The sequence below is a fragment of the Lutzomyia longipalpis genome, chromosome 1 (assembly GCF_024334085.1).
Source record: "Lutzomyia longipalpis isolate SR_M1_2022 chromosome 1, ASM2433408v1".
Taxonomy (NCBI): domain Eukaryota; kingdom Metazoa; phylum Arthropoda; class Insecta; order Diptera; family Psychodidae; genus Lutzomyia; species Lutzomyia longipalpis.
Genome location: NC_074707.1, coordinates 45197188 through 45221609, shown reverse-complemented (window position 1 = coordinate 45221609; position 24422 = coordinate 45197188). Strand labels below are relative to the sequence as shown.

The window sequence follows — 24422 nt, the reverse complement described above, 5'->3', positions numbered from 1 at the left end:
ATAAACTCATTACTTTTATTGGTGCTTGTGTATTGAATTCCATACAATTCTCAGTGTAAATACATAATGTACATAAAACATTGATACGCGGGAGTCTTATTGACCATGACTTTGCCGAATTCATTGATTAAATAAAAATATTGTCCTCTGTTGTGGTCAAATTCAGTTAAATTAAGCTTAAACTGGAATTTTTTTAATTAGATATTTAAACTTGTAAAGGGAAATATTTTCTTTTGTTAAAACAACCATAATTCTTTTCTTATTAAGAAAAATACAAACATTTAAAACTGAAATGATAAAAAATTGTATTTTTTGTTTCATCGTGAGGAAAAATTTAAATTAAACTCATATAAAAAAATGTATAAAAGAAAAACTTTCAACTATTAATATACAGTGGGACCCCAGTACAACGACCACACGGATGTACTCTTCACACTCATTATTTCAATGCGCGAGAGTAGTTCAACCAAGCCGTCGTTGTACTGGGGTCCCACTGTACCTATATTTTATATATTTTTTTTACATTTTTTCTTCGGGTAATACATATTTTGTTATGCACTTACACAGTGCTTTAGTTCATTAGAAGTTCATTTTATTTCCTTGGGCGGAATTTAATTTGAATAGGTTTTTCTGGCAATGGTCCAATAAAACTCTTTGCAATTTTCATTGGAATCTGAGTCTTTTCCGTGGCTTCAACGTGGAAATTCAACACGATGTAGTACATGATTGATTTAAGCTCCATCAGAGCAAAACGTGATCCTGTAAAAAAGATTCAAACATTTTAATTAAATTCTCTAAACTAAAAAAAAGTAATAAAAACACACGAGAAACGTACCAATACAATTTCTAGGCCCAATACCAAACGGTGAGTACGCGGCAGTATTAATGTTGTGCTTATTCTCATCGCTGAATCTCTCAGGAATGACTTTTTCAGGATCAGGGAAGAATTCGGGATTGTAGTGGAAACTAACATTTGGGATCCAAATTAAATCTCCCTTCTTGAAGGTATACTCCCTATTCCCGTCGTACTTCAGTGTAAAATCACGTGTACAGACACGATCAAGGAATGGCCCTGTCCACTTTCTAAGGAACTCTGAAGTAACCATATCCAGGTATTTCAATTGCTGAAGGGATTCATATTTCAGTGGTTTTCCTTCTAATTTCTTGTTACATTCGGAAATTTCTTTGTAGAGTTTATCCTGTATGTCAGGATTAGCCATAATTTCGTAAAGCATGAAACCAGCAACATTAGAAACTCCTTCAAACCCAGCTACGAAGAAAATGAAACACTGAGAGGTGATTTCTTGATTACTCCAATTCCTTTTAATGCTCGACAATCCAATATTGAACTCTTCAACTGTTGCGAATCCTGCAGTGTCCTTATCATTGTCTGTATGTGTTAGATTACCCTTTTGAGCTTCCATTAGAAGGTGAATCATATCAGGACGAACGATCTTATTCTCTTCTCTTGTCTTCATTGTATTCATAATGATATTTTTCAAATAATTTTTACTTTTCTCATCAAAAAGTGGAATCTTGAAGAAATCCATCACTTTAGGACACATTCTAAATAAGACAAATTTGAGCTGAATAAGAGCACTGCGAAAGTTAGCCATCCTCTTAGCCTTAACAAAGAAATCATTTTCTTTATCTTTAAGAGAATTAACTTTTAATCCAAAGGCGCACGTCGCGATAACGTCCATCGTTAATCTGGCTAATAATTGTTTCACATCGTGAATTTGGGGGCCTTTCTCTGCTGCTTCTGTCTTCAAAAACTCCACCATTTGCTCACAAGTTTCAACGATAAAGTCACACATGAGGCGCATTTTGCTTCCCGTAAAGGCAGGACTAAGCGTTGATCGCATATCCTTCCATTTTTGACCTCTCAGGGCGAAGAGAGAATTCCCAAAATCAGGCTCAGTTTCTTCATTAAAAAGTTCTTGATGATCAACGAAATTTTCAAAATCCTTCACAGCAACTTGTTTAGCCATTTCAGGATCGAGGATTACAACAATTGGATTGCGAAAATCATAATGACCAATTAATCTGTATTGAGTAAAAGAAAAGAATAAAATTATTACATCATGAATTTTCATTCAATGATCATAGAAAATTACTTTTCATTGGGAAATTCCTTCTGCATGTCCTTCACGTAATCAAACAGGCTTATTTTATTCAAGAAAATTGGCAAGTAATTTCCAACGAGAAATGTGGGCTTTTTGAATTTGAGCCCTCTTTCTAAGAAGAAATTTTCATTTTTAGTCCCAAGTTGGTAGACAAAGTAGATAATTGCAGCAATCGCTGTCAAGAGTATGACTTCAGATAACATTATCTGTCTTGATTACTGCGCACCAGGTGAATACACTTCCAGAAAAATAAACTGTTCAAGAGCTCTGTTCCGAGCTAACTGACTTATATGGAAGTTCTCAGTCTTCATGTTGTGTCTGCGGAAAAGCGCAATTTGACCTACACATCCTCACTCTTTTGAATATTAGTGACATACAATGTAGTATAATTTAACACTTTGAAATTTGACGACCTTGGTGTCTCTTTTATGTTGACCAGATAATTCCAGTCGGCTATATCTAGAGAATTTTTATTAATGAACGACTATTGAATTACATCTCCCACGACTTCTTTCTTTTTTTTCTGTTCTTATGGTTTTTTATTAATGAACTTTAAACTTTACTATATTTAGGATTTGACAAATTCTGTGGAATTTTTTGTGATCATTTCATGATGTTTTAATTCGAGAAAATAGTTGACAGTGCATGACTTGCTAGAAAAGGTTTCCCCGTTTTTAAAATAGATGTAAAAATACATTAAAGCTAAGCATAAATTAAACGAAAATTCATGAGAAAACTAATTTAATTATACAGACCAATTTAGATAATTTACAAGACCTGCAATAAACTTTTTAAGCTAACACGTATAAGCTTGGAAAATTTAGGCATTACTTTAGTCAAGAAAAACAGTATTTCCCACCAATAAAAGCTTCCAGAGTGGTGACAAAAGCTCTAAGAAAGAACTTTGTTAAATTCGACGAAAAAAACATGAAGAAAATTAAATAATAGTTCGTCGGAAACATTAATTTTAGTTTGTCGAAAGCAATTAAAATTATTGCCTTAAAAAGCTCATCAAAATCATCATAATTAAAACACAAAAATTTTATTAAAACTTATTTATTTTTTGGTTACCCTGAGTATCTTATTTTTGTGCTTTGTAGTGCTCCAATATTTTAATTTTATTAAAATTGTGCATTACACAGTGATTAAGAAATAAAATACCTACAATTCTATTTATAAAACTAATTGAAAATATCAATAAGTAATATAGATAAACGTATACCGGATCAAAGAAAATAAAATTATTTATTTTCTCGTGGACGTAATTGAATCAAAATTGGTTTGTCAGATATTGGTCCTATAAAACCTTTACCCATCTTCAAGGGTATCTGGGTCTTCTCTGTGGGTTCCAAGTGAAAGTTTAGCACTACGTGGTAGAGGATTGACTTAATCTCCATCAAGGCAAATCGAGAAGCTGTGAATTAAATATTTTTCATTTAGAATCATTGATCTAATACTAATTAATCAAGAAATAAACTCACCAATACAATTTCTTGGTCCTAAACCAAAAGGTGCGTACGTGAACGGTTGAATTAAATGTTTATTCTCATCACTGAATCTCTCAGGAATGAGTTTTTCAGGATCCGGGAAGAATTTAGGGTTGTGGTGATAAGTAACAGTTGGAATCCAAATCATATCTCCTTTCTTGAAGGTGTACTCCTTATCACCATCGTACTTCAGGGTAAAATCCCGCGTACAGATACGATCCAGGGCTGGTCCTGACCATTTTCTGAAGAATTCCGAAACCACCATGTCCAAATATTTTAGTTTCTGAAGTGTTTCGTAATTCAATGATTTTCCCTCAAGATTTTGATGGGATTCGGTAATTTCTTCGTAGAGCTTCTCTTGAATATCAGGATTAACCATTAATTCGTACAAAAAGAAATTCGCAGCATTGGCTATTCCTTCGTATCCAGCAACGAAGAAAACAAAGCACTGAGCTACGAGTTCTGTGTCGGTCCAACTTCTCTTTGTAGTTGTCATTCCGATGCTGGATTCTTCAACTGTTGCAAATCCTGCAGTGTCCTTATCATTATCCGTATGTGTTAGAGTGCCCTTTTTGGCTTCCATAAGGAGGTGTACCATATCAGGACGAATGATCTTTTTCTCCTCTCGCATTTTCATTGAATTTAGAACAATACTTTTTAAGAAAAATTTGCTTGTTTTGTCAAATAGCTTAATGTTGAGGAGCTCCATTACTTTTGGCATCATCATAAGCATGAGAAATTTAATTTGAAGGAGTTTACTTCGAAAGTTGACTAGCTTTTTGGCTGTTATAAAGAATTCATTCTTTGTATCCTTGAAGGAGTTCACTTGAACTCCAAAGGCACAAGTTCCAATCACATCCAATGTTACTCTGGAAAGTAATTCCTTTACTTCGAGTGTTTGAGGACCTTTTAGGTCAATTTCCATCTCAAGGTAGTCCACCATTTGTTCACAAGTTTCAACGATAAAGTCGCACATATGACGCATTTTACTTCCTGTGAAAGCAGGACTGAGAGTTGATCGCATATCCTTCCATTTTTGATCTTTGAGAGCAATGAGGGAATTTCCAAAGTCTGGATCAAAGGCCTCACTAAATATCTCTTGGTGATTTATGAAATGTTCAAAATTCTTAACGGACACTTGCTTTGCAATTTCAGGATCAAGAATAACCACAATTGGTCGGCGGAAGTCAAAATGTCCCATCAATCTGTAAGTTTTTTAAAAGAAACATTTAATTTATGTTTAATATTTATTCTAGAAGAATTTTCTTTTGCACGTTCTTACTTTTCATTCGGAAAATCCTTACTTATATCCCTCGTATATTCAAACAAGCTTGTTTTCCGCAGAAAAATTGGCAGATAGTTTCCAATGAGAAACAAGGGCTTTTTGAACTTCAACCCTCTTTCGACAAAGTAATTTTCATTCTTTGTCCCAGCACGATAAACTAGGTAGATAATTATGGCTAAAGCCACTAGCACTAGGACTTCAGTTAACATTATCTTCAAAGATTAAAAACAGTTTTTTTTAGAATTCAGTTTCACTTTTCTCGCGAAGAAACGCAAAATCTTCCACTTGCTTTGCACGGAAAACACAGACTGATGAAAAATTTGACGCGATGTGACTACCCGAGAAGCATAGTCGTGCGCACAGTCTCGCACAATGTTGATAGAAATGTTGGTGTTTTTACTCCTACATAGAATTTATGGGCGACCTTGAGTCTAGCTATGTATTATGTTTATGTACAATTGTGCGTGTGTTGACGAATTTTATTGATTAAAGTCATATGGCGCCAAAAAGTTTATTAAGAAGTTGCTATGATACTCATATTATCTAAAATGTATACGAAAGTATAGTTATCTTAATTAATCTGTATAATAATGTTTATTTATTTTATTATACATTGATACTTGAGACAGACTACCCGTATGATATACATATGTATGCAAATCATAAAAAATACAGCGTCGTACATTAGGTTTGTATGTGTTCATCTGTGCTATCTATAACTGCAATAAATCGCACAAAATACTCATTTCTTTGATAAAATGAAAGAAAAGTTAGTTAAACTAATTGTAAGATAAAGTACCTACTATTTGACTTACCAAGCAGCTCAATTTCCTATATAATTAATTGAGAATAACAATGAGAGTGGAGGCGCCTGGTATTTACAAATTTCTTCACTATAATCAATCTCAGATTGGTTAAGATTAGATTAATTGTAAAATCCTGATTTTTTGGGGTCAAAGAAAATGTTTTAAGAAGGAAGTAAAAGAGCGTTAAATTTCTTAGGAAATAATACCACATAAATGTCTTTTAAAAGCTCTTAATTGTCAATTTAATGTTATTTTTAATGGATGATAAAATGCGCGGAATTTCCCAACATTTCCTTTGTTTTGATTAAGAACAAATATGTAAACATTTTTTCATTTATTTTATTGATAATAGTTTTTCTCTTTAGAAAATGTAACATAAAGACATATTTCTTGTCTCCGAGACACAATGATAATTAAAAATATTTTTTTCATCCACCTGATATGATTTTAAAGCTCTTTAAGCCTTTGATCTTGGTCTGAATTGCAGATGAATTCCCTTCTCAGCCTTTAGAGCTGGTTCCTTTGAAAGTTTTAGCGGGATCTGAGTCTTCTCATTGGGTTCAATGGTAAAGTTCAAAAGGATGTAGTACAAAAGAGCTTTCACTTCCATAAGAGCAAATCGTGAACCTGAAAAAAATCATTTTCATTGAATTTTCCCAAAAAAATCCCAATTAGTTTAAATTAAAGCTCACCAATGCAATTCCTTGGTCCAATTCCAAAGGGAAGATACGTTCCCGGAGTGATTGTATGCTTATTTTCATCATTAAATCTTTCGGGGTCAAATTTATCGGGATTGGAGAAATATTTTGGATCAAAATGGAATCCAATCATTGGGATCATGACGGTGTCACCTTTATTGAACTTGTACTCAACTCCATTGTTGTCCGTTACAATGACATCCTTGTTGCAATGTCTATCGGTTGCAATTGCTGGTGGCCACTTGCGTAGGTGCTCTGAGATCACCATATCCATATACTTCATCTTCTGGATGGTGTCGTAATTGAGAGATTTTGAGCCCAATTCTTCATTCGTCTCTAGAATTTCACGATATAGTTTCTCTTGAATCTCTGGATTTATTGCGAGTTCGTAGGTGATGAAGGACATTGCCACGGAGACTGTCTCAAAACCAGCCAGGAAGAAAAGGAAGCATTGAGCTAGGATATCATCATCCGAAAGGGTTTTCTTGACTTCTTTCTTGCCCACATCTGACTCCTCAACTGTTGCAAATCCAGCTGAATCATGATGATGTTCCGCAGCTTGATGAGAGAGTTTCCCCTTTTTAGCTTCCATTAGTAAGTTTATCATATCTGGGCGGAAAACATTGTGCTTCTCACGGTAGTTCATGGCACCAAAGATAGCATTCTTAAAATACCCACTTAAGCTTTCGGGTATCAGCCTAATTTTTGTTATCTCGAAAAATTTAGGAAACACCATGAAGAGAATAAATTTGATCAAGCGCAGGGGTTTTGTGAAGTTCATCATCTCCTTGGCATTGACATAGAATTCATTACTTTGATGCTCAAGGGAGTTAACTTGAATCCCAAAGGCACATGTTGCAATGACATCATTGGACATCCTGGAGAAGAAGTCCTTCATCTCGTACGTTTGAATCCCTTTAGCCTTCGTCTCTGTGTTAATAAAGCCAACCATTTGCTTGGCACATTCGGACACAAGTTCAAACATCAACCGCATTTTACTTCCTGTAAAAGCTGGACTAAGGGTGGCTCTCATATCTCGCCATTCGTCTCCCTTGAGTGAAATTAAGGATTTCCCGAAGACAGGATCAGCATCTTTGTTAATAACGCTTCGATGATCAGTGAAGCTATCGAACTCCTTCACACCCACTTGTTTTGCGAGTTCCGGATCTCTTACAATGTACACCGGCGTACGGAATTCAAACATTCCCATAACTCTGAAAATAAACCACAATACATAGAAATCATAACTCTGATAACAAAGAGATATTGACTTAAACTTACTTCTCATTGGGAAACTCAAAGTATGCATCTCTGAAGAAATCCAAAATGGTTTTTTTGCGCAAGAATAAATTTGCAGAATTTCCCAAAATAAATTTAGGCTTCAAGTGCTTAATCCCCTTATCCTTGAAGTAGTTCTCATTTTTGTATCCTCGTTCAATGATCCATTTAGCCAAGAAGACCACAATCACCAAGAGCAAAAGCTCAAACAACATGATTTGGGAGAAATATTGCGAAATTCACCAGACTGGAAAAACATACATAAAACCAACTTTTTGTTAAATATTTTTTACACTCTGACTCATTGCAAATAATGGTGGATAAACTTACTTTCTTTGCAGAAGAAAAAGCTCCCAAGACTTTGGAAACCGGTATCAAGAGTTTTTCCTGCCAATTTTATGAAATTCTCTTTTAGAACTAAAGCAGGGAATTTTCTTCTGATGCTTTATATACAACCAAGCCTGTGTTTTGGGTGATAAAAAATATCTACAACACAACAGTCTCCCCGATTAGATTAGGTAAACTTTGCCCGAAGAAGAAATTGAGTAGAGATACGGTAATGCTGAACTCACCGGAGAGACTGATGAAATTCGCTTGTGACTTCTTGATGAAACCTCTGAAAAATTTCCACACACATTCACCGCTTAATCGCGATGGAATACATAGCAAAAAGATATAATTTCATCAACGAAAAGCAATATTTCATAGCTGGGGCGTAATTTAGTTGGTTGGTTTGTGTATTAGAATGTAACGTAGCACAGAACTTGATCTTCTTTTAGCATAGTGTTAGGCTCGGTGTTTCAATAAATTATGCATGAGTCTAGCATAGGATGGAAATAGAATGGAAATGATTGAAAATTAAAATATTTTAATAACATAAATGATGTTAATGTATATTTATTTTTATTACCTACAATAGTCTCAGTTTCATCTACAAAGAAAAGCTTCTGAGAGCTTAAAGCTTTACGCGAGAAGTATAAATACGATGGCATTTCCCAGCTTTTTGAATAGAAGCAATTAAAGCCAAAGCTTTCGACCCTAATAGCGGGTCTTCTTCAGTGGCTGAAAGGACACATTTATTTAAATATTTAACATAAGTTTTTTACATACATACATTTACATGATTTTTAACAATTTCTATAACAACAATAAATCTTTAAAGAACTCCTCCTCACTCACTCTTGTTCTAGAAATTGTTAAAAATCATGTAAATTTATGTAAAAAACCTATGTTAAATCTTTGAATAAATATGTCCTTTCATCCACTGAAGAAGACCCGCTATTAGGGTCGAAAGCATTTGGCTTTAATTGCTGCTTTTCCTTGGGTAAGCGGGAATTTTTTCTTACGAACACCGGAAGCCTTGAAAAACAAATCCTTAACGTCAGAAAAGTAAACTTAGAATATATAAAATTTCTAAAGGTCTATAAAAAGTTCATTGGTAAAGCTCTATAGATCACTAATTAAATTTATAACTTTGCTAGTGTTGGATTTTTTTCTTTTCACAATTAAGCCGTTTAAGTGCAAGAAATTCATATAAACCTTTCATCCATGGAATTTAAAAGAAATTCAACTCAGGATTCTTCTTCACTCTGTGTAAAGAAAAACTTGCCCTAGGTTTAGTTTAGTGTGTCCATTTTGAGAAAGTTAATAAAACGTACTGCCAATAAACAAGCAAATTCTTCAGAAGAGTATTTCAAGCTCACACGAGATTAATAAAATTTAACAGGGCAAATTGAATAATTTGCATTAGTGGAGCAAACGACGAGAATGACACAAATTGCATCAGATTTCCTGATCAACATCCCAATCTGCTGCCCAACTTCATTTCAGTTTCCTCCGCAGTGTCTCCCGAGGTGGTCGCCAAAAGGAGTAAGTGTTCTCAGTGTGGAATACAAATATATTTTATTTGGGAATAAATACTTGGTAGGACTAATGATGAAAATATGGGTTATTAAATTGAAAATCAGTGATGCGTGTGCTAGGTGAGCTTTTCGGATCTTCCGCATTTCAGTGAGATGAAAAATTTCTCCCAGAGTTTTCTCGTGGCTGGGTCAAGGATGACAAAGTAGGCAAAAAGTACAAATCCCTGAATTGTGGCTGTGATGCAAAAAAGGTATTCAAAGATCATGTGAGGGCTTCTCCCGATGTAGATAAAGAAGCCAAAGATCCAGCTCATTCCGAGGAGGAAGAATAGAAACACTGAGAGCCTCAATTGGGCTCTTTGTATCTTTGTGTCTTTCTTCTTTGAGCTACTGTCCATCCTCCGGGTTATGTTGTAAATTACAACAATATAGAAGCACAGATTTACAGAGAAGATTACTACTACGGGGAAGACGATCCCAAAGTAGAGGGAGTAACCCTGTGGGTAGCAGTTTGATCCGTAAAAATCTTCTGTCTCCCAATTCGGTGGCAGGTAGGATTCCATATCCAGGCCAAGGACGAGGAATACCGGGATTGTGGGCATAATCCATCCCACGATGATTGATTTGAGTGTAAAGTGTGCTGGCTTTGGATTCCCAAAGACAACCACATACCGAAGATATTGCAAATATCCAGTGATGAGCATCCACGAGAAGACAATCAGTACGGAATACTGCAGCAATGCACCAAGAGTTATGCAAATAATCCTCTTGTTCTCTTCCCTAATGTCCTTCATTACGTATTCGCCATTTATAAAGAGAAACAGAAGCATTTGAAGAGCAATTGCAACGGAAAGTTGCAGAAGAACCTTCGATCCAGCCTTCTCACGCCACGTCTTGAAGAACATCGCTGTGATCCAGATTCCAATGATTCCTGCTAGTGATAGTGAACATCCAACAATAGTGATGACATCCAGCGCAAATAAATGTTTCTTGTGAACAATTAATTGTTCAGGTGTTAGGTCGTACTTAAAGACCCCAGTAAGGAGAAAGGCAAAATGGGTTAAGTGGGAGCATCCACAGAGAACAACTGGATCATCTAGATTTGATGAAATGGACAGGAATTCACATCCTCTCGTTGCCCATTCACTCGTGATAGTTTTATTCGTTGGTGTAAAATCCCAAAAGCCACATGCATTAGTTTTATTAGTTATCTCATGTGTTGCTCTGAAGATTAGTGGGAAGAATGATGGCAAATTTGGTCCATATCCTGGTATAGATACGCTCACTACCCTGCCATTTGCCCGAAAGTAGGAGACAGTTCCATTATCCTGGAATAGACGATCATTCGCACAAACCGTGATGATGATCCTCAGTGGAGGCTTTGGGCCAACAGTCGTGTTCACAGCTGCAGTTTGATTGATTTCATTGATCCGTCGCAATAGCTCCCCGGGTAGAAAGGTAGCAATTTCAAGACCTTCATCGTCCATCAAAAGTGATGTAGCATCCTGATTTGTATATAGATACCTCGGAATGAGATCTTCAATGTAATTTGATTTTTTCGATGAACGATAGAGTGCAATTCCTGTTACATTTGCCACAAAAGGGTTAATGACGAAAGTTATAAAGTTCTTGGCTTTCAGCTCAATCACCCCCAAAAGCTCATTTGTTTTCCGTGCATCGAAAGTTTTGTTGGAAATACTAGCTTCTAAAAGGACACTCGTAATGATCCTTTCACTCATGTCCAAAAGTGTGTTGGTGGAATTGAGGATTTGACTTGCTTTCGCAGTTTTTTCATTCACCTTTAATGAAAATGAAAAGAAATTAGAGAATTTAATGAAAAGAAAATGAATTTAAAATTTCTTTTACCTCCGTTGTGTGACTGAGAACTGAAATAATTTTTTCAACATCCTCCAATCCAAATTCAGTGCCATTGGATACTTCCGTTGCGAGTCTCCTTGTTAGTTGTCCCACAAAGAAAAGATCAGCTGGGATGATATCTCCTGCATCAACTTCAGTAATTTCCTGCATTCCATCAATGATCGTGCTGGCATCATTATCGGAATTGTCGAGTTCGAAGAGTCTCTGTGTTATTTCTGGAACTTTCATTTCATGGCACATTGGTGTATGATCCTCATCCCATTGTGCCCCAATGATGAAGTCTCCTCTGCAGACTCGATAGTCCGGCAGGAGATTTGTTGTAAGACAGAGATGCTGAAGGACAGATCTCTCTCCAATTCCCGCACTCACCCAATGTTCTTGATTGGTTTGTGTGGAATTATATGGCAGGCAGAAGGCTGTATGTCTCACAGTGATATTCTTGAATTTTTTATGCTCTTTTGAATTGGAAGCATTCTTGGCAATAATCTCTAAATCTTTCTGAATCCCATGCAGAGTGCAAATGTGGTGGGTAATATTTTGCGGGCAGGGAAATGTAAAGTTGTCATATTCAACCAAAACATGAAAGATCACCTCAAGGTGGGAGGAATCCTGCGGAATTTCCTGAATCCGCATGATCTTAGCGTCTTCAATTAATTCATTATCCTTGTCATATTTCTTTAGTACATCCTTAAAATCTTCAGCTATCTTCTTTAATTTCTTTTTCGTAAATCCCTTTCTGTATTTCGAGTAGTCACTGCAATTCATGAGAGCCCTAAAGGAGAACACTGTGCCATCTTTTTCCTCATAAGCTACTACTCGTGGGGATTTGACTACCTTAAAGTCCGGAATGGAGAGTCCTTCGCACCAGTAGTGTCCAGGAGTGTCATATTTAATTTCGAGTTGGTAGATACTTTTAGTGATGTACTCGCGTGCGAACTTGTTATTTTGGCCAATGATGTCTGTCGTCTTTATCTTATCACTCCATACCAAATCTTTTTCAACATTTGACAGCAAGGTGTTGTAGCCGGCATCCGTAAAACATGTTACACCTGTACAGAGTTGACGGGAACAATGAGAAAAGATTAATTTTCAATTCTTTTTCATGCTAAAAATAGGGAAAAGGGGATGCACCGCATGCAGATAAATTAAATTAAATTTTCTTACAAGAAGTAAGAGGAAGAATGAAAATATTTTAAGGATTTCTATGAATTTATGGATTTTTTAATGCACTAAATTGAGACTTTATTTGAAAGCGAGTGTTGATGGTGTTCAATGGAAACTTGAAGACTTTTCGAGTTATTTTCAAATCATTTTTGTAACGATAAAATATAATTTTCTTCCATTCTAGTTAATTGATTAAATATGATTAAAATTTTCTATTTTTTATGTTTTGGAAATACTTTTTTTTATCCTCAATGAAAGTATTTAAAGTTTGAACAATTTGGGAATTTTTATTGTCGAGTTTTCATAATTATTTTGAAGACTTTATGTTTTTTAAAAGATTTTTGAATACACAAGATTGATTTATTTACTTTCGATTATTTCTTATTTAAAAAAAAGTCTATTTATCCCCACTCTTTCATCTATCAAAATTTCAACTCTCTTACCTGAATCATCGTCGTCTTTGCGCCATAAGAATTCCTCAGAGTACACAATTAGTTCCAGTACTTGATGATCTTGATGAAAAACAACATGTAGCTCCGGTGTGAACATTTTCACAACATTTACGCACGCTTTGCAATTGTAGTTATCATAGGTGACCCATTGCCCGCGAGAATCCAGCACGGTGTAGTTATTCTCAGTTTCTATTCTATCGTACGAATGCATAAAGAAACTCCAGAAAACCTCCTCAGGTGCCTTTTGCACATTGAGCCACTTTTGGTAGTCCCATTTGAAGTCATTCGTACTAAATCCCGGAATACTGCTGAGGCACAAATAATTATCGGGCTTTGGTTTAAGCGTGGATAGTTCGTGTTTAAAAGTAAAATGAACCATGTCGGATTTGTTGAAGATATCAGAAAAGGCCTGCCGGTAGAAGATGTTTTTGTTCATTGTATCCATTTGGAAGAAACGTTCGCACTTTGTGGTAGATTCAGTGACCTGAAATGAAGAAAGTAATGTTATTAAATTATTGTTAAAATCATAAAGTTATGTGGAAAATGTGAGATCGTTATTTGATTGTGATAGAACAAATTTTTGGCTGAATTGCTCGTTTAATTCTGAACTGAGAATTCATTTCCAACGCTGACCGGGGGAAATACAATTTTTCCATTTCAATTCATCAATTTTTACTTTGGCTATACACAAAACATAAGATAGAACTTTTTGTACCCTCACAGCTGTTGGAATTTTAGGGAAAAAAAAATTATAGGAAAGCTCCAACTCTGTTAGTTTTTCTCTAAAAGAAATGCATTGTTGTTGATCATTTCAAAGAACCACAGTACAATGGCTGCCCTACATAACGTATTTTTTCAATTTCTCTTTGATATAAATATTGGACTTTCCCAAAGCAGCGGAAATTGCAATTTTTAGTTTATCAGAGGCGCCAATATAAACCAATATATCGCTTTGATTAAATTTTCTCAGTTCTTCCATTTCGGGAAAGTCCAAATATTTATCTCAAAGTGAAAATTTAAGAAAGAAAAATATTCTGTGAGGAATTTTACTGTGTTGCTAATAATTACACAGCATGCAGTTTAGTTCAATGAACTATATGTATGCTGCATTACCTAGAAGGTAATTAATCTATAAACTATTTTTATTGCACTTGATAAGAATTTATATTATGTAAATTATTATTTTCTTTAATTATTTATTCCTGAATGTTTAAATTCATTTTTTTTGTAGATAATTACTTACTATTTATTTATTTTTTACAATTCGAATAAATTATGATTCATCTCCTTTTATTTCCCAAGACGATTTCTTAAAAAAAAGAGCTTATCAGAATAATTTCATAAGACTTGTTAATTTTTTATATACGATAATGAATTTCTTCGCCAAATTTTAAAGTTAAAGTCTTTCGATAGACCCGAAATTTGCGTAGGATTTAATCAAATTTCCTCTTCCAAAAAAATATGCTGATAATACGAGGAAATTAGTCACTATTTAACTAAGAATAAGTTTTTTTATAGAGTTTTATAGACTTAAGAAAACTTTATAGGCCTAAGAAAAAAATTCAGAATCTAAATTTAAGATTTATTTAAAGAATTTAAAAAAAAATTAAGTTTTTGCTCAAAAAAATTGTTTTGTAAAGCATCTGGATAAAATATAAAGAACTTTCTTATCAAAATATTAATCTACAACAAACTAATTTTTTTACGTTAATATAAATAATAGTAATAATAAGGAAATGATCTCGCATGGGAACTTTCAGCACTATTATTAATGATTTTCGAGTAAATTTATATGCTCAAAAATTTCTTGCATTAAAATAAGTTTTTTTTTAATCAAATTCTTGAATTTTTAACATTTAAATCAATGGTTTCTGTAACTTTTCCAGAATCACTGAAATATTCTTTAATCAGTTTAAAATACTGGAGCAAGATGTAATTGATTTTTTTTTAAATTGACAATTATCGAAAATTAAAAAAGAAATTCGAAGATAAAGGAAATTTTACGCGAATGCAAACAACTCGAATATTTTGTCTAAGAGTTTTTCAAAGAACTTTAAAATTTAAACTCTCCCTTATATTTTCTATTGACTAATCATTTTTTATTGCCAAAAAATTGCAAATCTTATCAGTAAAATAGTCGTTATAGTACATACCTGAAGACATTGATCATATTCCCCATGAATTCTCATTGCAACTGATTTTTCTGGACAGGCTAATTTGAGGTAGGATTTCTTTGCATTGTAAATGCACACTGTTGGGTATTTATTCGTGCAATCTTCAATGTGCATGTATCTTCCATGATTCGAGAGAACTAGGCAATTTCCACCTGGATGTCTTCGACCTTCAATGTGCCACTTACTGAATTCATCTTCATCAAAGACATGGCCATAACGGTCAGGGAGATGCCATAGAAATGGATCAAAATGTCCATAACTTCGCAATGGAAGCCAATAATATTTTAAATTTTTCGTCTGCATGAATTGTTGAATAGCATCCAAATCCTTTTCATCGACGTGAAGAGGACTATCACTGACACCCCACTTGTAACAATCTTCTTCCCATTTCTTTGGTTCCGAGATGTGGATGCAGATGTATTCGCCTTTTTTGTTTGCCTGCGCTGTAAAGGGTTCTGGGCAGATAGGTAGTGTCGCATTGATGAGTTTCTTAATTGAGCGAGTTGAGGCACATTCAGGTGGAATAAGCGGAGATGCCTCTCTATATTCACACGTTCTATGCACTGGAATTTTATCCTCAGCTAAGCACATTGGTTCACTTTTCATCATATAAAATGTGCGATCGTCTTTAAATTCAACATTTTGCCAATAAATAGTTTCATTATTTGCCGTAACATATTCATGCGGTGGACATATTAAGTCGGATAAAGCAACAGGAGCATATTTAGTAATTTCCTCAGCTTTAGTAATTTCCTCAGTTTTAGTAGTTTCCTCAACTTTAGTAGTTTCTTCCACAAAATCACTCCAAATGGGCTGTATGAATGTCAATAAAACAATGAAAATCACTCGAATTGCAGAAAGTCTCATCTTGTGAAATTTCCACCCGAAATGAAGCACCGAAAAAAATTTAAACTGAACCCATGGATATTTCTTGAGCAACTGGCGAGGCATTGCGAAAAGTTCTCTGCGCTAAAGACACATTCAAAGGAAATTCCTATATTTAATAGCTTGATGTGTTTGTTCGACGCCACGTAATAATAGTTAATAAAAAGAAAAATGAAAGATAAGAGAATTTCTGCATTATCAAAAAACAACCAACTCATTTTGATATTTGAACAGAGTGTATTTAAATTGCTCGCTTTTTTGTGACTACATTTCTTGCAGACATTGAGAGCTTTTTTTCGCGTGGGACTCAACCATGGAGAAAGCTTCATCCCACAGAATTTTTCTTATCGTCGGCGCGCTTCTTCTATGCGTATGCGAAGGCCGCTCGATCACCGGGAAGGAGGTGAGATAACACTCAGAGAAAATTATATTGTGTTGTTTGTGGGGTGATTTATAAAATAAGAAAAAAACATTTTTTTAATAATAGATTGTGGTACAGAATGAATCACAAATGAGTAAGAATTTAGAGAATTTTTTGAGAGAGTGTTTTATAAGTAAATAGAAGTTACTATGGGAAACTTTAAATTGCAAGTTTGGAGTTAAGAAACGATTTTTTAGAGGGAAATTTCTTTTATAACTTTTTATCAAAACGTTATTTTATTTAAACTAATCAATAAAAATTTTATTAATCAATTTATTACTTCAAAAAACCTTTTTATTCAAAGATTGTAAATTTTGTTTTAACCTGTCGCTTAAGTTGCGAATTTCATTTGAGTGTAAGAATTAACCCTTCGTCCGCCATGAGGGGTCACTGGACCAACCCTAAGGCTGTATTATTTTGCATTTTTTGCGTAATAATTCCAATAAACAGAAAGACAATTTTTAGAAAATTTTGCAGAACTATAATATTGATCCCTTATTTGATCTCACCGTTAAAATAAATATTTAACTAACTTTAATTAATTAACTAATTCAAACGTTGATGTAACGGTCAATTTTTTTCCTTTCTTTAGCTTTTAAGGACTTGAACATGACAGCAGTAAATTTATTACTTTTATCCAAATTTTAATACAAATTTTTTTAAAATCATTTTGAAAAATAATTTTGAAATCAAATTAAATTAGAAGAGCTTTTCTTAATTTCTTTTATACAGAGATTCCGTCGTGGTTTCGATCTATCTTCAACACATTCCCTAATCTCTGATACACGTCTTCCACGTGACTTCCTGCCCCTAAACTACACCCTCGATCTAAGGCCCAATATGGCGGAATCCACTTTTACTGGAAAAGTTCGAATTATCATTCAGTGCAATGAAACCAGCGATAGGATCACCCTTCATGCTCACCATGAGCTGCAAATTGAACGATCAGACATCAGGCTGAAGAGGATTGTCGAAGAAGAGAATTTGTAAGATTTCCTAAAGTCTAAATTGAAGTAAGAATAATTTTTTTAAATGCTAAATCCTTGTTTTTTCGCAGAGGGGACCTAAATTCTACAGAAGTGAAAATCAGGAGAGCTTCTCACACACCTAAAAAACCAATTTTCGTCATTTACTTGGTGGATACGATAAAGAATGGTACAGTTCTGGATTTGGAGATTGAATTCAGTGGGATGATTTGGGAAAATGCCGAAGGACTCTTCAAGGGTTCCTACATGGACAAGAATGGAACTAAAGTGTAGGTGAAGAAAAACTTTCAATTAAAAAGAACTTTAAGAGATTCTTTGTCTTTGCAGTGAGTACTTGGCTACAATGTTCAAACCCAATAACGCACGACGACTCTTCCCCTGTTTCGATGAGCCTTCCTTCAAGGAATCATTTGAAGTTAGCATTTCTCGTCCAAAAGACTACCATACACTCTTCAATACAGATCCTTTTAGCACAGAACCATTGTAAGAATAACTCCTGATTCTTTGAAACATTCTTCTTCTCAAATGAAATTTTTTTTTCTACAGGGACGGAGAACCAGGAACTGTTGTTGATCACTTCAATCTCATACCGGGAATTTCAACATTCTCAATTGGATTCCTGATTTCAAACCTCGTTGTGATCAAGGATGAAACTCTACCAGCGGGAGAAGAACAGAAAATGAAGGTTTACGTCCAACCGGGAATGGAGAAATCTTTCCCGGGAATTTATGAGAAGATCCACATCATCAGGAAAGCTTTAGAAGGATTCTGGGGATCTGAGTATCCTATTTGTAATCTCAACATCGTTGCCCTTCCTGGACTTACCACAGTCAAGGCGATCGATAACTGGGGATTGATCATCTTTAAGTAAGTAAAGTCTGAGTGTCTCCTCTGGACAGAAATTTCAATTCTGACTATTTGGTTTGTAGGGAAAACGAACTGCAACAAGCTAGCTACTTTACAATTGCTCAGGAGATGGTTTACCAATGGATTGGGCACTCAACAACGCCTCAATGGTGGAATGATGCTCATATTACCCGAGCAATTGCTGGTTTTCTAGCTGCAACCATCGCGCAACAGTATACAGATGATTTTGATGAGAAGTGGCCCATGACCGTCCTGTACTCTATCTACTACGAATTCAGTAAGCGCTATCCACACTCTAGGATAACCGGGATGAAGCAGGAATCAATCTGCAGTAAAGCTGAGTTATTCCTTCGGATGGTTAACTACACACTAGGCTATGATACTGTCAGAAAAGCCATGCAGAACTTCTATGAAGACAAGTAAGGATCGATCAGATTTGTAGGTTGTTTAACGGTTTACAGGACATCGCTTCATTATTTCTTGTAGACGCTGTCGTACCTTCCAAAGCGACGATATCTGGAGCGCTATGACAATTCAGGCTCATAGGAATCAAGTCCTGGATAAATCCATCACTGTTAATGAGATTGCTGAATCCTGGATCTCCAAAGATCGCCTGCCCGTTGTAACAGTTGATCGGAACTACGACAAAAAGGAAGCTACAGTATCTCAGGTAAATTACCTTAAAGTTCTAAATAAATTCTAGGAATTTTAGGATCTCAATACTTTTGATCTTTCTAGAAAGTCTACCTCCGTGAACGCCCCCATGATGTTCCTGAACAAGACAAGATGCTCTGGTTTATCCCACTTATTGTTATTTCTGAGGACAAACTCGATTTTACGGACACCACTCCGAAGATGTGGATTAAAAAGACAAGAGAAGCTACGCTGAAAAACCTCCCTGATGCCTCAAAGTTCATCATTGTTAATCCCGAAGAAATTGGACCATTCCCAGTTAACTACGATGTTGCTAATTGGAATCTTCTGGCTGAATTCCTTCAAACGGAGGCAGGACGAACAACCATTCCCATCTATACTAAAGCCAAACTTCTCCATGATGCTTGGAATTTAGCATATGGTGGGCATCAGAGCTTTGCAACAGCTTTCAACATGACACTCTTTATGCGCGACGAGAAGGATCATCTTGTGTGGAATCCCGTCTTTACAATGATCGACCACATTGGGAGACACATCGACAGTTCAGCAGTTCACAATAAATTCGAAACTTACGTTCGTATCCTTCTAACACCTCTCTACGAACGTCTGGGATCGGAAGCTCAACCCAATGAGGAGCATTGGAAGGAAAACCTGAGATCACTGTCAAAGACGTTCCTCTGTCGTGCAGGCTACAAGCCGTGTATTGAACGTGCTCAGGCTGCTTTTGCAACGTGGAGAACAGCAAAGGATCCCGATGCGGAGACCCCCGTTGAGAATCAATACATCTGCCCTGTGTTCAAATGGGGCACGCAGGAGGAATGGGAATTTGGGCTGGAACGAGTAATTAACTTCCCAAAGGACAGGAAGCAAAGTGAGAGGACTTATCTGCTGAAGAATCTCGCTGGATGTCCAGCACAGACGGAGAAAATTGAACGTTTGCTCAACATAACGATCCTTGAGTCTAATGGAAATTTTTCTGAGAATGATATTTCTCTGATCTTCAGTATGCTCTCAGGGGGATCAAATGGGTACACCACGCTCTTCCACTTCTTATCCAACAATTGGGATACAATCAAGGAGAGGTGAGACGTTAATTCTTTGTTCTTTTGCCTGATCTTTGGAAAGATTTTTTTTAATTTAATAAAAGAATTTTTATTAATTAAAATTTATTTATTAAAATAAATCTCTGGATGATTTTACAGATTTGAGAGCAAAACCAACTTGTGGGATAACTTGATCGGCACATCAACTGGCGTCTTCACCACCCAGGAAGGCTACGACATGGTCTCAGCGCTCTACGTGAAGCGCCAGGGGGAATTCGGAAGTGCTGAGCACATTATTGAGAAATCCCTCAAGAACATCAAGGAGGAAACCAAGTGGAGCGATGAGAATCTCCCGGTGATTGAGAAATGGCTCGACAACTATCTCAAAACCGCCAATACGTCGGCAAATAAATTCATGGGCTAACGTGTGTGTGTTTCATGGCGTTTCTTTATTAATAAAATCTTTCACATGATGTGCAAAACAATCCTTTCTGTGGTTTGCTTCTTAAGAGGGTGCACGACGAAAAGACAGTGTTGTTTTAATGAAAAAAATCTCTTGACGGGCAGAAAAATGCGTGATTAAGTGCCAAATCAATTTGTGAGTCATTTAGTGTGTTGAAGGGTTTCTTTCTTGTTGTTGTTCCTCCTCCTCTTCAATATTCATCTCCTTCACCAACTTCTTCAGTGCTGTCCACACCAACTTCCTCGTAATCCTTCTCCAGGGCAGCTAAATCCTCACGAGCTTCGGAGAATTCACCTTCCTCCATGCCCTCACCAACGTACCAATGTACAAAGGCACGCTTGGCGTACATAAGATCGAATTTATGATCAAGACGAGCCCAGGCTTCGGCAATGGCCGTTGTATTGGACAACATGCACACAGCACGCTGTACCTTAGCAAGATCACCTCCGGGGACAACAGTTGGGGGCTGGTAGTTGATGCCAACCTACAGAGAAAAGATTATTTATCACGTTAATTTCTCTTATTTAAATTTTAAAATAAACTGCCAATTTTGAGGCCTTCCTCGTGATGCCAAATCTCTCTCTCCGCCCGCAATACCTTAAAGCCAGTTGGGCACCAATCAACGAATTGAATGGATCTCTTGGTCTTGATGGTGGCAATGGCAGCATTGACATCCTTCGGCACGACATCCCCGCGGTACAGCATGCAACAGGCCATGTACTTCCCATGACGAGGATCACACTTCACCATCTGATTGGCAGGCTCGAAGCATGCATTTGTTATCTCAGCCACGGTCAGTTGCTCATGGTAGGCCTTCTCAGCACTAATCACCGGCGCATAGGTGGCCAGAGGGAAATGAATACGGGGATAGGGCACGAGATTCGTTTGGAATTCCGTGAGATCCACATTGAGGGCTCCGTCGAAGCGCAAAGAGGCCGTGATGGAGGAAACGATCTAAGTGGAAAAGAATAAAAAAGAAAAATCAAGGAATCAGATAATTCACGGCAACAGCTAAAGGGGACTCACCTGGCCGATCAAGCGATTGAGATTGGTGTACGTGGGGCGTTCAATGTCCAAATTGCGACGGCAAATGTCATAGATGGCCTCATTGTCCACCATGAAGGCACAATCGGAGTGCTCAAGAGTGGTATGAGTGGTCAAGATGGAATTGTAGGGTTCAACGACCGCAGTGGATACCTGGAAAAATTAAGAAGAGATGGATTAGTGACGAATGGCATAATTGAACCTACTGGAGGTCGTGAGAAATATGTTCAATCGCCAGCATTTCAGCATGATTGAAGTTGCATATAATAAAGATTGTAAATTAGGATTTTTCAAGCAAATATTTTTATTATTTTATGATTTTTTTTAAATTTAAGATTAATTAATTAAAATTAAGAAATTTCCGATGATTTGTTTTTGTTCTTTAAAAATAAAAGAATTTTAATGCAAAGTTTTGAGTTAAATTTTAAACTGAAAAGTATAATTAAATTATGAAGATTAAAACTTAGATTTTACGGATACTTTCTGCTAATTTTTTGACTTTTTTAAATCATTTTTACTTTAAGTACAATTTTTTTTGATAATATCATAAAAATTGTTTTTATGGATAAAAAGTTTTTTCTTCATCTACTAAAAAATTTAATTCTCCTCAATTTTTATTCATAAAAAAGTTTTTTATTCCTTTTTTTATCGAAAAACTTCCAATGAGAAAAATAAAAAAATCTTGAATTATTAATCCTCAATCTATATAATTTGTCTTCCACTCAACTCTTCCTCGAAGTCTCAACAAACATTTCATGAACATGAATTAATTCCGTAAATTCTCCAAATGCCACTTCGTGATTAATTTGAGAGAGAGAAAATAATTTCTCATCATGCTTGACAATTTTCCCACAGAAATGTCCCATTTTCCGGGTTAACCTTGATGGTTGAGCGCGGGGTTGAAGAAAATGAAAAGCATGGAAAATGGTGTCAATGTAGGATAAATTGAGTATGTAGTCAGCACGGTGTCATCATACGGTGCGCGGTTAAGATTGAAAGTAGAGCAGTGTCCTTAAGGTGAATAAATTATATTGCTCTGTTCCTATTTGAATAAAATTCACACGTGGATTTTCCCACAGCTCTGAATGAAAATGAAATTGAAGGAATTGAAGTGATTGCGTGTTCAAATAAAATGTTTGTCACAACCCGCGAGAAAGCCGGCCGACAATTAGTGGTGGTAACTTTTTTATTTTCTTGAGGAAATATGAAGGAGAAAGTTTACGCGAAGGGGAGTCTTGAACGAAGAAATGACCGTTGAGTGAAATTATTCCCTTTTCTCTGTAGTATACCGAGAAAATTAATAATGTGGGTTAACGACCCCTTATCGCGATGGAATATAAGAAGAGAGGAATTTATTAAAGCTCTCTCAAACTACTGACCGTATTTACTCAATTCTTCCGCCTCTTTCGCGTGGCTCTTGAAGCCCCCTTCGAAAGCCCAAACTTTGATATTCCGCCCCCCTTAGAAATCCCCACATATTGTAACAATATAATTTAACATGGCTGGTGGTGATTTATATCAACGGCACGCGGAGAGTGAGAGAATTTCGTGTGATCGATACTGACTGTGAGGGGAGAAGTGGGTGAGAATTCCAATACAAACCTGCGGTGCTGGATAGATGGAGAATTCCAATTTGGACTTTTTCCCATAATCCACCGAAAGGCGCTCCATGAGGAGGGAAGTGAAGCCACTTCCAGTTCCGCCGCCGAAGGAATGGAACACCAAGAAGCCCTGGAGTCCAGTGCATTGGTCGGCAAGCTTGCGGATACGATCCAAAACAAGGTCTACAATCTCCTTGCCGATTGTGTAATGTCCTGAAAAGGAATTCGCATTAAAAGTTCATTAAAAGAGCAAAAAATCAAAAAAGAAGTAGAAAATACGTAGAAAATCAATATAATTGAAAGAAATATTTTATTTTTGAGTCTTCTGTTTAATAAAATAATTTTGTTTTTAATTAATTAATAAAAAGCTATATTCTTAAATTTGGTACCATTTTAAAGCCTATTTAATGCTCTTTTAATTCCCATAAGTTTCTACATTTAAAGTTTTATTAATTTTAAGTAACAGCGGATTGAAAAAAAAGGCCTTAAGAGGTCCGAATTGAGTCACGTTCCCCTAATGATCAAAAATTAAAATTAATTGGCAATAAATTAGTGATATTCAGGATATTCGCTAAAATGTTTAAATATTCGTTAAAATTGGGTTGAAACACTCAATTAAATTACATAAAAAATCCTTTAAAAAAGACTTTGAATCAACACTTTAATCAGCCCTTAATCAACACTTTCTTTAGCACAAAGTAAACCAGAAAAATCATACATTTCTGCCCTTATTTTTTGGATTTTAAAAAATCATTTTAAACACATTTTAACCTTTATTTATTGTTTTATTCTTTGAACTATAAAATCAAATTTAATTACCTTCGGGTAACGTTTTATTTTGCAAGATAAGAAATAAAAGCCCATTAGTGTGTGCAGCATTTAGCACTTTTAATCATCTCGCGATAGTTTCACGAGAAGATAATAAAAACAGCAGCAGCAGCAAGACTCCTCTGCAGTTCTTATTGCTAACACGATCATCGATCTTTCACGATGGCAATAAAATTCATTCCAGCGCAAAAGAATAAAATCTTTAAAAAAAAAAAACTTTTGGTCCATTGAAGCGTGAACTTCCCATCCCATAGAACAACCTCCCAGCTCTAGCTTCCATCGGAGAGTCTCTGCGGAGCTAGAAGATCGCCCAATTACACCCAATTGAGATCAACAAACTCCGCGTGATTAAGTTTCTCACTCTCTCATCGTTTTAACACCCAAAACTCTTAATTAATGCGCCAAAAATTAATGCAGAAC

At 35.8% G+C, this 24422-nt stretch overlaps 5 protein-coding genes across 6 annotated transcripts in view; 1 reads left to right on the top strand and 4 right to left on the bottom strand.

The window, feature by feature from the left end:
* Window position 1: 1 nt before the first annotated feature.
* Window positions 2-8253, bottom strand: LOC129793743 (uncharacterized). The gene is made up of 9 exons (XM_055834047.1): window positions 8011-8253; window positions 7684-7927; window positions 6397-7616; window positions 6168-6331; window positions 4896-5110; window positions 3646-4818; window positions 2118-2336; window positions 836-2046; window positions 2-759 (listed from the first exon to the last, which is right to left on the bottom strand). Exons 2-9 carry the CDS (start codon window positions 7893-7895, stop codon window positions 593-595), a joined length of 4581 nt encoding a protein of 1526 aa, XP_055690022.1. The 5' UTR covers window positions 7896-7927; window positions 8011-8253; the 3' UTR covers window positions 2-592.
* Window positions 3167-5208, bottom strand: LOC129787721 (probable cytochrome P450 9f2). Its single transcript, XM_055823470.1, has 3 exons — window positions 4896-5208; window positions 3608-4818; window positions 3167-3540 (listed from the first exon to the last, which is right to left on the bottom strand). Exons 1-3 carry the CDS (start codon window positions 5105-5107, stop codon window positions 3368-3370), a joined length of 1596 nt encoding a protein of 531 aa, XP_055679445.1. The 5' UTR covers window positions 5108-5208; the 3' UTR covers window positions 3167-3367.
* Window positions 8254-9494: 1241 nt separating the features above from the next.
* On the top strand, window positions 9495-20551 carry LOC129787715 (aminopeptidase N). Its single transcript, XM_055823462.1, has 10 exons — window positions 9495-9549; window positions 16375-16498; window positions 17249-17502; window positions 17574-17771; window positions 17830-17985; window positions 18049-18369; window positions 18432-18788; window positions 18856-19039; window positions 19108-20105; window positions 20226-20551. The coding sequence occupies exons 2-10, from the start codon at window positions 16409-16411 to the stop codon at window positions 20488-20490; spliced, it is 2823 nt and encodes a 940-aa protein (XP_055679437.1). The 5' UTR covers window positions 9495-9549; window positions 16375-16408; the 3' UTR covers window positions 20491-20551.
* The window catches only part of LOC129787714 (uncharacterized), a 27512-nt gene continuing 12655 nt past the window's right edge, over window positions 9566-24422 (bottom strand). Inside the window, exons 1-4 of one of the 2 annotated variants that reach the window (XM_055823460.1) lie at window positions 15190-16190; window positions 13028-13520; window positions 11409-12469; window positions 9566-11341 (exon numbers count right to left, since the gene is read on the bottom strand). In XM_055823460.1, coding sequence (XP_055679435.1) covers window positions 9659-11341; window positions 11409-12469; window positions 13028-13520; window positions 15190-16161 — 4209 coding nt within the window. In that variant the 5' untranslated portion in view covers window positions 16162-16190 and the 3' untranslated portion in view covers window positions 9566-9658. Of the gene's footprint in view, window positions 11342-11408; window positions 12470-13027; window positions 13521-15189; window positions 16191-24422 lie in introns of those variants that run through there. The other variant, XM_055823461.1, reaches the window with a different exon arrangement.
* Window positions 20495-24422, bottom strand: part of LOC129787717 (tubulin alpha-1A chain) — a 15325-nt gene continuing 11397 nt past the window's right edge. The window contains exons 4-7 of the mRNA XM_055823465.1: window positions 23176-23387; window positions 21556-21726; window positions 21127-21483; window positions 20495-21013 (exon numbers count right to left, since the gene is read on the bottom strand). Of these exons, the coding sequence (XP_055679440.1) occupies window positions 20720-21013; window positions 21127-21483; window positions 21556-21726; window positions 23176-23387 (1034 nt within the window). The 3' untranslated portion in view covers window positions 20495-20719. The remainder of the gene's footprint in view (window positions 21014-21126; window positions 21484-21555; window positions 21727-23175; window positions 23388-24422) is intronic.

Bases quoted from the DNA above. Each gene is read 5' to 3' on its own strand.
- LOC129787721 (XM_055823470.1), bottom strand. From the start codon at position 5,107: ATGTTAACTGAAGTCCTAGTGCTAGTGGCTTTAGCCATAATTATCTAC. The intron at 4,819-4,895 runs GTAAGAACGTGC...AAAAACTTACAG, and splicing joins AAGGATTTTCCGAATGAAAA to ATTGATGGGACATTTTGACT. The intron at 3,541-3,607 runs GTGAGTTTATTT...TTTAATTCACAG, and splicing joins AGGACCAAGAAATTGTATTG to CTTCTCGATTTGCCTTGATG.
- LOC129793743 (XM_055834047.1), bottom strand. From the start codon at position 7,895: ATGTTGTTTGAGCTTTTGCTCTTGGTGATTGTGGTCTTCTTGGCTAAA. The intron at 6,332-6,396 runs GTGAGCTTTAAT...GATTTTTTTCAG, and splicing joins TGGACCAAGGAATTGCATTG to GTTCACGATTTGCTCTTATG. The intron at 2,337-3,645 runs GTACGCACCTTT...GCAGTAATCAAG, and splicing joins CATTTAATTCAACCGTTCAC to ACAGATAATGTTATCTGAAG.
- LOC129787715 (XM_055823462.1), top strand. From the start codon at position 16,409: ATGGAGAAAGCTTCATCCCACAGAATTTTTCTTATCGTCGGCGCGCTT. The intron at 17,503-17,573 runs GTAAGATTTCCT...GTTTTTTCGCAG, and splicing joins ATTGTCGAAGAAGAGAATTT to AGGGGACCTAAATTCTACAG. The intron at 18,370-18,431 runs GTAAGTAAAGTC...TTTGGTTTGTAG, and splicing joins TGGGGATTGATCATCTTTAA to GGAAAACGAACTGCAACAAG.